The sequence below is a fragment of the Lepisosteus oculatus genome, chromosome 15 (genome assembly GCF_040954835.1).
Source record: "Lepisosteus oculatus isolate fLepOcu1 chromosome 15, fLepOcu1.hap2, whole genome shotgun sequence".
Classification (NCBI taxonomy): domain Eukaryota; kingdom Metazoa; phylum Chordata; class Actinopteri; order Semionotiformes; family Lepisosteidae; genus Lepisosteus; species Lepisosteus oculatus.
The window spans coordinates 3,218,260-3,229,635 of NC_090710.1; the positions used below are offsets into that span (position 1 = coordinate 3,218,260).

The 11,376-nt window shown below is 41.2% G+C and overlaps 1 protein-coding gene across 2 annotated transcripts; it reads left to right on the forward strand.

Moving 5' to 3' along the window:
• Positions 1-17: 17 nt before the first annotated feature.
• On the forward strand, positions 18-9,455 carry slc35a5 (solute carrier family 35 member A5). Of its 2 annotated transcripts, none has more exons than XM_015363440.2 (7): positions 18-93; positions 3,156-3,310; positions 3,418-3,516; positions 4,171-4,304; positions 5,059-5,126; positions 6,090-6,867; positions 9,203-9,455. In XM_015363440.2, the coding sequence occupies exons 2-7, from the start codon at positions 3,181-3,183 to the stop codon at positions 9,269-9,271; spliced, it is 1,278 nt and encodes a 425-aa protein (XP_015218926.2). In that variant the 5' UTR covers positions 18-93; positions 3,156-3,180; the 3' UTR covers positions 9,272-9,455. The 2 variants fall into 2 exon arrangements, with proteins under 2 accessions (XP_015218926.2, XP_015218925.2); XM_015363439.2 differs by lacking the exon at positions 18-93 and adding an exon at positions 643-731.
• The last annotated feature ends 1,921 nt before the right edge of the window (positions 9,456-11,376 follow it).

Sequence of the window (11,376 nt, forward strand, 5' to 3'; positions counted from 1 at the left end):
AATCCCAGAAATTGTAATGCATTCACCGTTTTATTCTCAGATACAATGTGTCGAATTTGGAGGCCATTAAACTGCATTCTTTGTAGCTCACAGGTAAAGCTGACTTTACTATCCGTATTGGAAATATATAGCCCTGAGTGTATCATCTTAATATTTTCATCACCTTTATAGCAAATTAATATACTCCTAGTTTATATTGCTTTGTGGCGCTAATTAAATGGGCTATATACAAAAGCAAAAAGAAGGGCTCCCCTAGTTTAAAAGCTGAATAAGCCTTTATACACAGCACTCTTAGAAATGTTCGTCTTCACAATTTCTTTATGTAATGACTGATGTTTGTAGACTTCAATACAGTATTATGAATAGGATTTTGTCCGAGAAAAAAAAACATTAAGAAATCAAAAACTCATATAATCGTTCTTGCTACAACATAGTTGTATATAGGCTCAATTGAACAAGAAGGATCCGTAAGTAGCTGGATAAAAGTCCTCGATATCAAACTTTCTCTCTTATATTAAAAGAGGCAACTACTGCGTGTGCTTCGCAGACGTTTAAATTATCCGTATTTTTCGATATACTTCCATCTATCTCTGCCTAATTCACAGCTCCCTCCGAGATGACGTACTCACCCCACATATTCTACGCTCACGTCGCGTCGGGCGTGTTTACAGTACAGCTCTGGAATAGGAAGTGATGACGGGACAATGAATACGGGTTAGGCTGGGGGACAGGTAAAACGCACTGCAGATTTAAATTGAATTATGTTGGCCTGTGGGACACGTTAACCGCAATGAAGGTTTATTTTCAGCCCACTCGATCGTTTAAAGAATTTACGTAATTGTGATTAGAAAAAAGACGTCACGTTGAGTTTACTTCATTGCTATACTGTCCAAATGCACTTTGCCGATAGCTAGTGGTTGTCCTACTTGTGCTGTATTTACGCACGGCGATGATTTTGTATCCAGACACGTTATGTGTAAGGCTTACTAATGAAAACGATACCCGCCGCTTGAACTTTATCATTACGGCCTCGGGGAGACAGAATGTTATGAGAGTTAATGGCCACGGTGTCGCTTCTGCAGGAATTAAACACAACCTCGATCTAGAGCGAAAACAATGGTAACACAGTGACAGATGTTTCAGTTATATCGAATAACTGCTGCAATTCCACTTTGAGATGTTGTACCTCACTGAGCTCTTCTGCAGTGTCAAATAGAGTTTTCATTGCAGTCCTTCAGAGAGTTTTTAGTTCTAAAGTCCTATTGCATTTTTGTTAGTACTGCTGGGCGTGTTTAATAACTTTCAAATGCAGTGTGTAGCCAAAGACTTATACAAAAACGTACAGTATGCTTTAAAGAATGGGTTACATTCTTACTACTACATGCAGAAGAGTTTGAAACTGTACAGGTAGAGTCAAAATGAAAAGATCTCTATTTCAGGAAAGCAGACAATTATAATAATAATAACATCACTTAATTAACCCTTTAGAGTTTCTTGCATTAGGAATGATCTTTTCACATACCCCAGCTTGCTCTCCATGAGACACACAGACAGGGAGAGAGCCTGGTGTCAGAGCACAGGGTCTGCCATTGTACAGCGCCCCTGGAGCAGTTGGGGTTAAGGGACTTGCTCAGGGGCCCAACAGGGTAGGATTCCTCTTCCAGCTGTGGGATACGAACCAGCAACCTTCCAGCCACAGGCGCAGATCCTTAGCCACAGAGCCACTGCGAAAAGTAAAATGTAGAAGGATAGACATGGAATCAGTAGAGAATGAAAAGCAGTAAGTTCACACAGTCTGTGGTTGAATGCCAAATGCCAAATTCTGCCACCAAAAAACATGACTGAGCTTCAGCAACAGTATTCTGGGCAGAGCGAGAGTGAAGATGAACAGGTTTCCTGCCTGCTTCTGTCTGCCGGTGACTCTGCTCATCAGAAGATCATGGTGACCTCACCTCTGGCCAGCAGGAAGTGAACCAAGATGACCTTGAGGTGTTGGAGATGGGTGGAGCTCTCTTTTTGATGAGTGCAGGAGTCCATTCCAGCCACGTTATTTCAATTCATGACTTTATTCCATTGCTACATATTTAGAGTAGCAGGTGCTTTATTTAAGAATATATTAACACTGGAACCTGTTGTGATTCCTGGGTTCATGCACCTGTTATTTCACATTGTGCACCCCTGTGTAATTTCACTAGAACTTTAGTGTATAATGTCTTTCACTGGGAGTGGAAAAAATCACTTGTACTTTCTTGTGACCTTTTTCATTGTTCACCTTACCTAGAGCTTTACTCTCAATGCAGGGCTATACTATAGAGCGTATGTCCTCAAACCAGTCCTGTTGATTTGGAGTCTGGCAAGGTGGAATTCAAATTGAGTTTGACACAAGTCAAAACTACAGCTGTTCTATATACTGTTCTGTTCTATGTTCTATATGCTTATGATACTTCTTTTGCTTGATGGTTTCAGATGAGGACTTACTGTTCATTGTAATGCTAAAAATGCAGTTTATAGTTTAAAATATTTAGGTCTATCTATTTAGTATGTATAATACTAATTCTACATTTTTAGCAAATGAATGCTTAACGAGTTAAGCAAATTTACACCAGAGGCTTGAGAAAAAGTGAAGAGGCAAAACTGCCTGTTACTGTGAAGAATGATCACAGTGTGGAGCAGTTGCCGGGAATCTGGACTTGTAACTGGAAGGTTATGGGTTCGAATTCCAGGTGAAACACTGCTGTTCATCCCATGAGCAAGGTACTTCCTCTGAATCACTCCACTAAAACACCCAGCTGTATGAAAATGGCTGCAAATGTAAGTTGCTTTGGATGGAAGCAACAGCCAAATACAGGAAGTGAACATCCCAAACCATCTGTGAATGTTTTTGGGTTGCTTGAGTCTGGAACAAGCTACCCAGGCATGTTGGTGAAGCCAGTGCTTGGCCTCCTTCAAGGAATGGCCATATAAGATCCCTGTATCTATTAACTACTAATTACCCCAGAGGCTAGTTGGGTTGAATGTCTTTCTCTCATTTGTTACCTTTCTTATGTTCTGGACACAGCAACAGAGATATGGTGATCAATTAGCCACTGTAGCTGCTGCATGAGTATAATGGCCACATGTCTTCCTCTTGCTAAGAGTGTGTTGTTATGTCCCAGCATTCCGCTGTCCGAATCAGACGCCATGGCTCCCCAGTGCTCCTCCTGCCCCTGGCTGTGGTCCCGGGCCTGTGCCTACACCGTGGTCTTGGGCGCTGGTTTTGTTACCCTGGGCACGAGCCGTATCCTCCTGCTGAAATTGTCTGCCAACGCAGGTACGCACGCCAAGAACCTCAGCACCACACGCCGCACGCGTGCCGTCTCGCTGCCTCTCTCGCCATGCCTAATGTGCGGCCCCAACAAGTTTCTCTTTGTTCCGCAGAAGACAAGTACGACTACCTCCCTGCGTCTGTCAATCTGTGCGCCGAGGGGGTCAAGCTGGTCTTCTGCCTGGGAATGGCGCTGCGCGTCATGATTCGGGGTGAGCTCCCAGAGACGGAGGCACACAGCCCATTGAGTGCAGTGGCCTCGACCCTGATTCAACCCTGGAAGCAGGCTTGTGATTTTGATTTTAAAATTGGCAAGAACTCTTTAGGTTGTAGCTAGTTTTATATATAGCTTTTATCTAAACCTTTTATTCCGATGTGTATGTTACTGGAGCCATCTGAGTGAAATACCTTGCTCACGAGTACAATAGCAATGTCTTCACATGGATGCCCCACCATCAGTAAAAACACATTAGTTAGAGAGAACTATAATATGAAGTGTGTGCGTAGTTACTGTGTTGAGTCCTACACTACTGCTTAAAAGCAATTTGTCCCAACTTCTTTATTTTAAAAAGCAATCCATTACACAACTCACGTGTTATGTGATTATATACGTATGTGCCTGTTTTTAATGTAGTGCTGAAGTACTTAAATACCAGCTGATCTAAAAATAAATTGAAATTAAACCACTCCTTTGGTTTAATGTTGACCTGTAAAATTCTACTTCTTAACCAAATGGCCATATGTGGGATTGGATTTTAGTTAGTGAAGTTTTAAGCTACTACCTTGGATGGTGCAAGAAATCTAATGTATTTTAACCATTGGACAAAAACAGTTGTGGTTTAGTAATGCGTTTTGCTTGCTTTCAGAGGGTCATTCGTACAAAGACTGGGGCTGCTCCTCCTGTGGAGATTTCCTTTATTTCATGAAGTGGTCAGTGCCCGCATTCCTCTACTTCATTGACAACCTCATCATCTTCTATGTGTTGTCCTATCTCCAGCCTGTAAGTTATTTTAAACACTGTTACAATACACTGATTGCAAAGAAAACAAAAAAAATGTTGAAAACGGTATAATAGTGATTGCGGCCCATAACACTCTGAAATCAGCTAGAAATGGAATTTAAGGTGATGCATGTGGACATTCTTGTTGTCCAGCTATTGGTGATTGGTTCTGTAAGACTATGTCTGTCAGCTCAACTAGGGCACTCAAACTTGTTTTCCAGAAGGTAACAAGATCCTGTAATGGGAAAAATGGGAAATTCTTATTAAGTTTTAAGTTTTGTTCAGTGAAGGAATCAGCTGTTCTTTTTTTCTAAATTGTGTTTCCACAAGTTATTGTGTAAAACACATACATAAATGTGGTATATCTGTACGATTTTATATGATTTATAACTTTTTTTTTCTGTAAGTAATTTATCAAACAAGGGTAATATTTATAAAGTTATTATTTATTATAGGCAAGAGTGCAAAGGTGGCAACTGAGAACAGGAGACACTTCTTTACACAAAGGGTTGTGGGAGTATGGAATAAACGTCTCAGCCATGTGATTGAAGCTGATACCTGGTCCTGGGATCAATTCACTACTATACACAGGATAACTGGGCTGAAAGGCTTCCATTCTTATGTACTGTGATGATGGAGGAACTGTATTTAGACTTTAAGCATACTACTTTAGCATCATTTAAAGTCTGGATGTGTGAAATGGAAAAAAATGTGATGCAGAGAAGTAGCTGAAAATGGTCTTGTTTTTTTCCAGGCCATGGCAGTGTTATTTTCCAACTTCGTCATCATAACTACAGCTGTCCTATTCCGGCTTGTACTTAAGTAAGTATCACAGCATTAAGGGCATTTAGTGTAGCTGAGTCAGTGCAGCAAAGATTTATTTCATTATAAAAAGAGCCCGTGAAGCAGGTATGTTGATGTAGATTGGAGACTCTTTTGTAACACCCTCCCAGGATCTTCCCAGGATGAGCAAAGGACACAGACACATATGATCTGAAACTGAACTACGGTGGACTGAGAGATGTAGTATTTTTTCAGCGAATGCTGTTTGTGTGGAAGGCTGGAAATCTTCAGCCTGTGATACTTGTATGAAAATTATAATATGAAATGGTTTTATCGACTGACCCAAAATAATGTTTTTTTTTCACACACAGTAAACCTCTGCAGTTAAAGCAGTCATGTTCCTAGGACCATCGTTGTTCCTGTTAGTGAAATGTGTTTCCATTTGGACAGCGTCCATGAAAGCCTCTGTTTTCACCTGAGTGGCTTTCAGTGTTTGGAGGATTAAAGACATTACGGGATGTGGTTGCCCTGTTTGGAAAAAATGACAGAAGCTGAAGGCTCGAGAAGTTATTTTTTTGTATCCTACCGTAAATCTGCTACCATAATATTTAGGGAAGGTCTGACATGATGCCAACCATAGAAAATGATCCTTCAAAATCAAGTTGATGTCCTTGAAACAGAGATTATACTGTACATCCAGCAGGAAGTGGAGCAGTCACAATCCCCTGTATCTGTTGGCTTGATCTCATGCATCAGTGCAGGTGGCAGTACAGAAGGCAGCTCTTTTATACCATGGTTGTGGACATGCTGTAAGAAAAATATAACATGCTTTTGTGAGAGGGTTTCTCATTTAAATACAGCAGGCTTTACACGGTGTTGTGTCTCCATCATAGCATGATCCGGATGCGTTCAGTTCCGTCTGTGATGTGTGTGGCTGAAGTTCTGACCCGTTCGTGCAGTGGATCGGTCTTCTCTGATTCTCTGGCTTGTCCTCTTGTGTAGGAGGCGTTCGTCCTGGACGCAGTGGGCGTCTCTCGTCATCCTCTTCCTGTCCATCGTGGCCCTGACGAGAGCGACCGGGGGAAGCCAGCACGGCGCGGCGGTGCACGGGCTGCACCCCAGCCACCTCTCCTCGCCTTCCAACAGCTGCTCGCACCTGGTGCAGCAGGAGGCGGAGCGCCAGAACTCCTCCACCTGGGTGGGGGTGTTTCCCAGCATGCCTTGGGATGGGGAGGTGATCAGGAAGCTGAACAGCTTCGGCCTGGGTTACGTCCTGCTCCTCCTGCAGTGCTTCGTGTCCTCCTTGGCCAACATCTACAATGAGAAGATCCTGAAGGAAGGGGACCAGATCACGGAAAGCATCTTTGTGCAGAACAGCAAGCTATACGTGTTTGGGGTAGTGTTCAACAGCCTGACGTTGGTCCTGCATTCGGAATATCGCTCCCGCACGCTGCACTGCGGCTTCTTCCATGGCCACAACGCCTACTCCCTGGCCCTCATCTTCGTCACGGCCGCCCTGGGGCTGTCGGTGGCCTTCATCCTCAAGTTCCGGGACAACATGTTCCACGTGCTCACGGGCCAGATCACGACCGTGCTCGTCACCGCCTTCTCGCTCTTCGAGCTGGACTTCCGGCCTTCTCCAGATTTCTTCCTACAGGCCCCTGTGGTGCTGCTGGCCATCTTCATCTACAATGCCAGCAGGACCCGCGACCCCGACTGCACCTTGCAGCAGGAGAAGCTCAGGGTCGTCAATGGGGAGATCTTCGAGAGGTCCAGAGGGGTAAGGGCACAGAGCCACAGCAGGCTGACAGCCAGGGATCTGTGATCTGTGAATCAAGGAGGTGGACTGGTCAAAGGGATTGTTCCTAGAAGGTTCAGTGCCTGTCTGTTCCCCCGAGCACAACTTTCTCATGCTCCATTCTTTGGATGTAGAATTGAGTTTACAGTAGTCACGATTATCTGACCTTTGCTTATCCGAAATTCTATTTTATCCGGCATAGCCAATCACCATAGTGTACAGTATATACCGTACACTGTGCGTGCGTGTGCATAATATTTTGCCCAATCCGATGCTCTTCTGTCTCTCGTGTGTCACGTACTGCCGTTGACGTAGCTTCGCCTGCTGATTGCGCGCTCGTGATGATTATTTTCCTGTTGTACTTTCGAAGCGGCACTAGTTAAGGTTGAACAACAAGAGGAGGCGACTGCTACTGACGTCATGTTACTAAGACGCTGGCGGGACTGTGCCGCAAGGAAGAGAAGCACATCTGGGAAACAGATTCCAATCACTCAGTTTTTTAAAAAATAAAAACTTAACATAGTTCTGTACTCTGTTATTTTAGTATTGCAGTAGATTAATAAACCAGATTCCATACTTAGACTGCGCTTCCATTAATCTATGATTTGTCTCTTCAGTTTCCGTATTATCCAACATTTTCAATTATCCAACATACTATGTCCATTTAGGTTGGATAATCGTGATTCTACTGTATTATCTTCTTTCACTTGAACCTCTAATCTGTTTTAAATTCATGAAGTTTATTCTAGCAGAAACGCATTAGCCTATTGTAAATCAAAAAAAATTTAAGAGAAAGGTTAAGCAAAATATTAAGTTAGAACTAGGAACAAATTGGTTGGTGGCTTTTGCTTTGCAGTCTTCCATTTGTTTTGAGCAGAAATTGACTTTTTGTGCCTTTTCCCTTCTGAGATTCACACATCATGGCTAACTCGCCTCTGAACAAAGTTCTGTGTTTTGACCTAGTTGCAAACACTAAAAATCACATTTGAGGAGCACAGGACTGGCGAAATAAAAATAATAAATGATAAGATGATTGATTTTAAAGGTTCTTCAGGATATCAGAGTTTTGTTTTTTAAAACTAAACATTTTTTATTAAAGTTATTTAATGTGAGTTTTTAAAGTTAATTTTAAATGTTGCCTTTTGCTGTCAAGCCTCCTGATAAATATAATTACAAATCGAGTGTTTCTTACAGTACGTTCATGTTTTTACTGTTCCAAGAGTATGTGTTGTTCGCCTAGCTTCTGCCTCATAAACGTGAACACAAACATGAATTTATAAAACTTCTGATGTTTCACACCTGTCTGAAAGACATTTATTTGCTTTGCTAATTGAATATATATTTCCACCAGATTTTAGTTAATACGTGATGAGGGGTAATGTCTTCTGTCACCATGCTTTTCAATTGTCTTGTGCTTATTTAAGCAGCTCCTTGGTCTGTTTTTGTAACTCCTAGATTGTGCGGCAGATTCTCCACGTAGCTCAGGGGTGACTCTGGGAAAAGTATGTTTGGGCATTGAGAAAATCAGAATTGATTGTACCACATGCTTATTCTTTGTGATTTCACTATGTGGTATAGCCCCGATTGCTGGTGCCCTTCAGATCTTCTCTTGTTGCAGCTGTTTTGACTTGTGCTGTCCTGCAGGGGGCACCACTGCACTGTATTTCAACCGCGGTATGATGTCCAAAATGTGAGTCAGTTTGTCCATGAGGTGGTGTTTGCAAGTCTTGGCCTTGTTAAATCCCAGTCTGCACATGCACAATCAGGCCTCCCGAAATTTCCCCTTTAATGCAATCAGTGAGTAAAGTGGTTCTCTCACTCCTCTCCCCCGATCAGCTGTGCAGTGGGGCTGCTCTTCAGTGGTGGGTGAAGTGGGTCCTCTCCTGTCTGTGATGAAAAGCACCGTACCAGTGTAGGCAATCCCTGATCTAAATACTCACTGCTTGGAGTAATAAAGCAGTTTTTTCTGAAAGGAAACATTCTGGGGGAAATTAAACTGTCTCACAATTTGGGGTAGGTGACGGCTCACATTCGAATTCATTCTGGCATGCGTTTGATAATAAAAATGAGCTGTTCTGAATAGGATTAATGACTGAACACATTCACTGATAAATTACACAACACCCCTTTTGCCATGATGAGTACAGACCAGGTAGCCTTCTAAAAATATTTCAGTGGATCGCTGAGCTTGAAAAAAGATCAGGAACTTAATCCAAGACACATTCGTGTTGGAGTTTGTGAAAGAAGACTTGAGAGAATGCCCTAAAAGCTAATCATTTTGTGCCATTTATAGGTTTTTATTTCTTTCTTCTTCTAGGATGGTGAAGAACTGGAGAGGTTAACCAAACCCAACACAGACAGTGAGTCCGAAGAAGAGTCTTTCTGAGATTCCCAAGAGAAATACATCCTCTTCTGGCAGGCAAAACATTTGTCGTCCTGTTGTTGCATGGGACATAACAAGAACACATAATAATAAATGCTTGTCAAAGAAACGTCTCTGTGAAGCCAGTATTGTGGTAGAATTGAAAAATTCCAATGTGAAAAATAAACTCAGGATTTTATAGATTGTGGACGTCTGATCTGAAGTATCCCTCATTAATAAAATAATGACATACAGTAGCATTAGGATTAGAATGGGACTAAAAGCATAATAGTATATTTGTATACAGGTATGTACTATACTTACTGTATATACATTGTATATGTACTGGAAATATATAAAGGTATTCATACAGTACATAAGTGTTTTGGATATGCTTTTAGAGGAAGAAAGCAAGGGTTTTACAATACTGTTGTTTATGTTGGAAGTGACAGAGCATTTGACGCTGCTGGAAATATTGAAAATATGGAATTTAAATTTTCCGTAGGTGCTGTGCACGTGAGCCTATAGAAGGTCTGAATCAGCTGGACTGTTGACATCCACTTTGTATCTATGCAGAATTGCAGGGATTCTTTGCTAAAATTCCCGATCTCTTTCTTTACAAATCACAAAGCACCCAAAATTCTGTATTTGCCAGTTTTTCACTAAGTGCTATCTGAACTGTGGTTGCTTGAAAGCACAAAAAACTTGAAGTGGGCTTTGTTTTGTTTTTTATTTGGTTGCTTGAGTGAGGATTACTAAGTCTCCAAACAGTAACATTGAAAAAGAATGCAAATAATTCAGGGAGCTGACACTAGCTACACTAACTAAAAGTACAGTATCATGTAAGGAAATGTAACTGAGGAACTTAGTTGTTATGGTGCAGCAGTGGTTAGGATTCAGTGCTTTCAACTGTACAGCCGGGGTTTGGTTCCCAAACTCTGGGTGAATGTGTAAGTGCATTTAAAACCACAAACAGGATGCACGTCTTTACACAAGGAGCTGTGGGAGTATGCAACAAGCTATACTGCCGTCTTATCAAAGTTGATAAACCTGGCGTCTGTTAAGGAACAGTTGGATGAGATCCAAATGGCCCCATCTAGTTTGTAACCATTTTCTGTTCTATGTTTTTTTAACCAACTGCATTTGTTGTGAAATAAGAGAGAAAGCCAGAAGAGGCTGTTGCCACGCTTCACAGTGTACAAACAGAGCTGCCTTTATGGAGAGGAAACGAAAGGAGAGGTGCTTCTGTGGAGGTCTTTCTGTGAATTTCAGGGCCAAGCCTCTGGAGTAATTTTTCCTGCTGATCCCCTGGTGATCTGAAATATTTATTAGGGAAAAAGCTATTTCTAATTGTAATTTTTAATGTTTTGTTGGTGTGAACTAGGTTATGTTTTTTATTAAAGAACTCAAGTTTCATTCAGTGCTGCTTATGCTGAATATGTCATATGTACATTACAGTATATCTAATTATAAGTGCTTTATTAGGCATATAGAGAAACAATGCTTGTTACTTATACAGCCACAAGAATGTCCTGTTTCCCTCAAAATTAGCTTTATTTGTTAAATTAGTTCCCTTGTGTTTATTTTCCTGGAGCAAATAACATTGCTAATTGGTGAAATTGCTAAATGTTTTTACATTTTTTATTAAATGTGTCGTCACTAGCTATATTCAAAGTTTTGGAATGAATGCAACTGTGAAAAGAAAAGCAATGAAAATTCAGGCTCATTAAAATAAACAGCATTAACTCTTGGTTATCTGAAAAGTGTGAATTTGACATTACAGTTGATCATATCTTCTTTCCAGATCAAAATAAGCTTTTCAAAATGCTTACCAAGTCTTTGAGGGGGTTCTTGTGATTCTGCAATTCATGCAGAACAGTGGTACTATTAAATAAAAAAGTCCCTAATGACTCTTGATTTATCAAGTGGCTTGTTTTCCTTTTACAAATTCAATGCCAACTTAATTTACTTCTGTAGCAGAGTGAAAATGGCCAACAAAAGTGATAGTGATAGTTTTGGCCACTCTGTCTTCTAGTTTTCATTACAGCCTGGACTCTTTTGGCTTGATTGGAATCAACTGTTTTTTTTAATCGGTCTATATTACCACAATTCACTTTTTATACCAATTT

Excerpts from the sequence above, each read along its gene's own strand:
- slc35a5 (XM_015363440.2), top strand. The coding sequence starts at position 3,181 with ATGGCTCCCCAGTGCTCCTCCTGCCCCTGGCTGTGGTCCCGGGCCTGT. Across the intron at positions 3,311-3,417 it reads GAAATTGTCTGCCAACGCAG|AAGACAAGTACGACTACCTC; the intron begins GTACGCACGCCA and ends TTTGTTCCGCAG. Across the intron at positions 6,868-9,202 it reads TCTTCGAGAGGTCCAGAGGG|GATGGTGAAGAACTGGAGAG; the intron begins GTAAGGGCACAG and ends TTCTTCTTCTAG.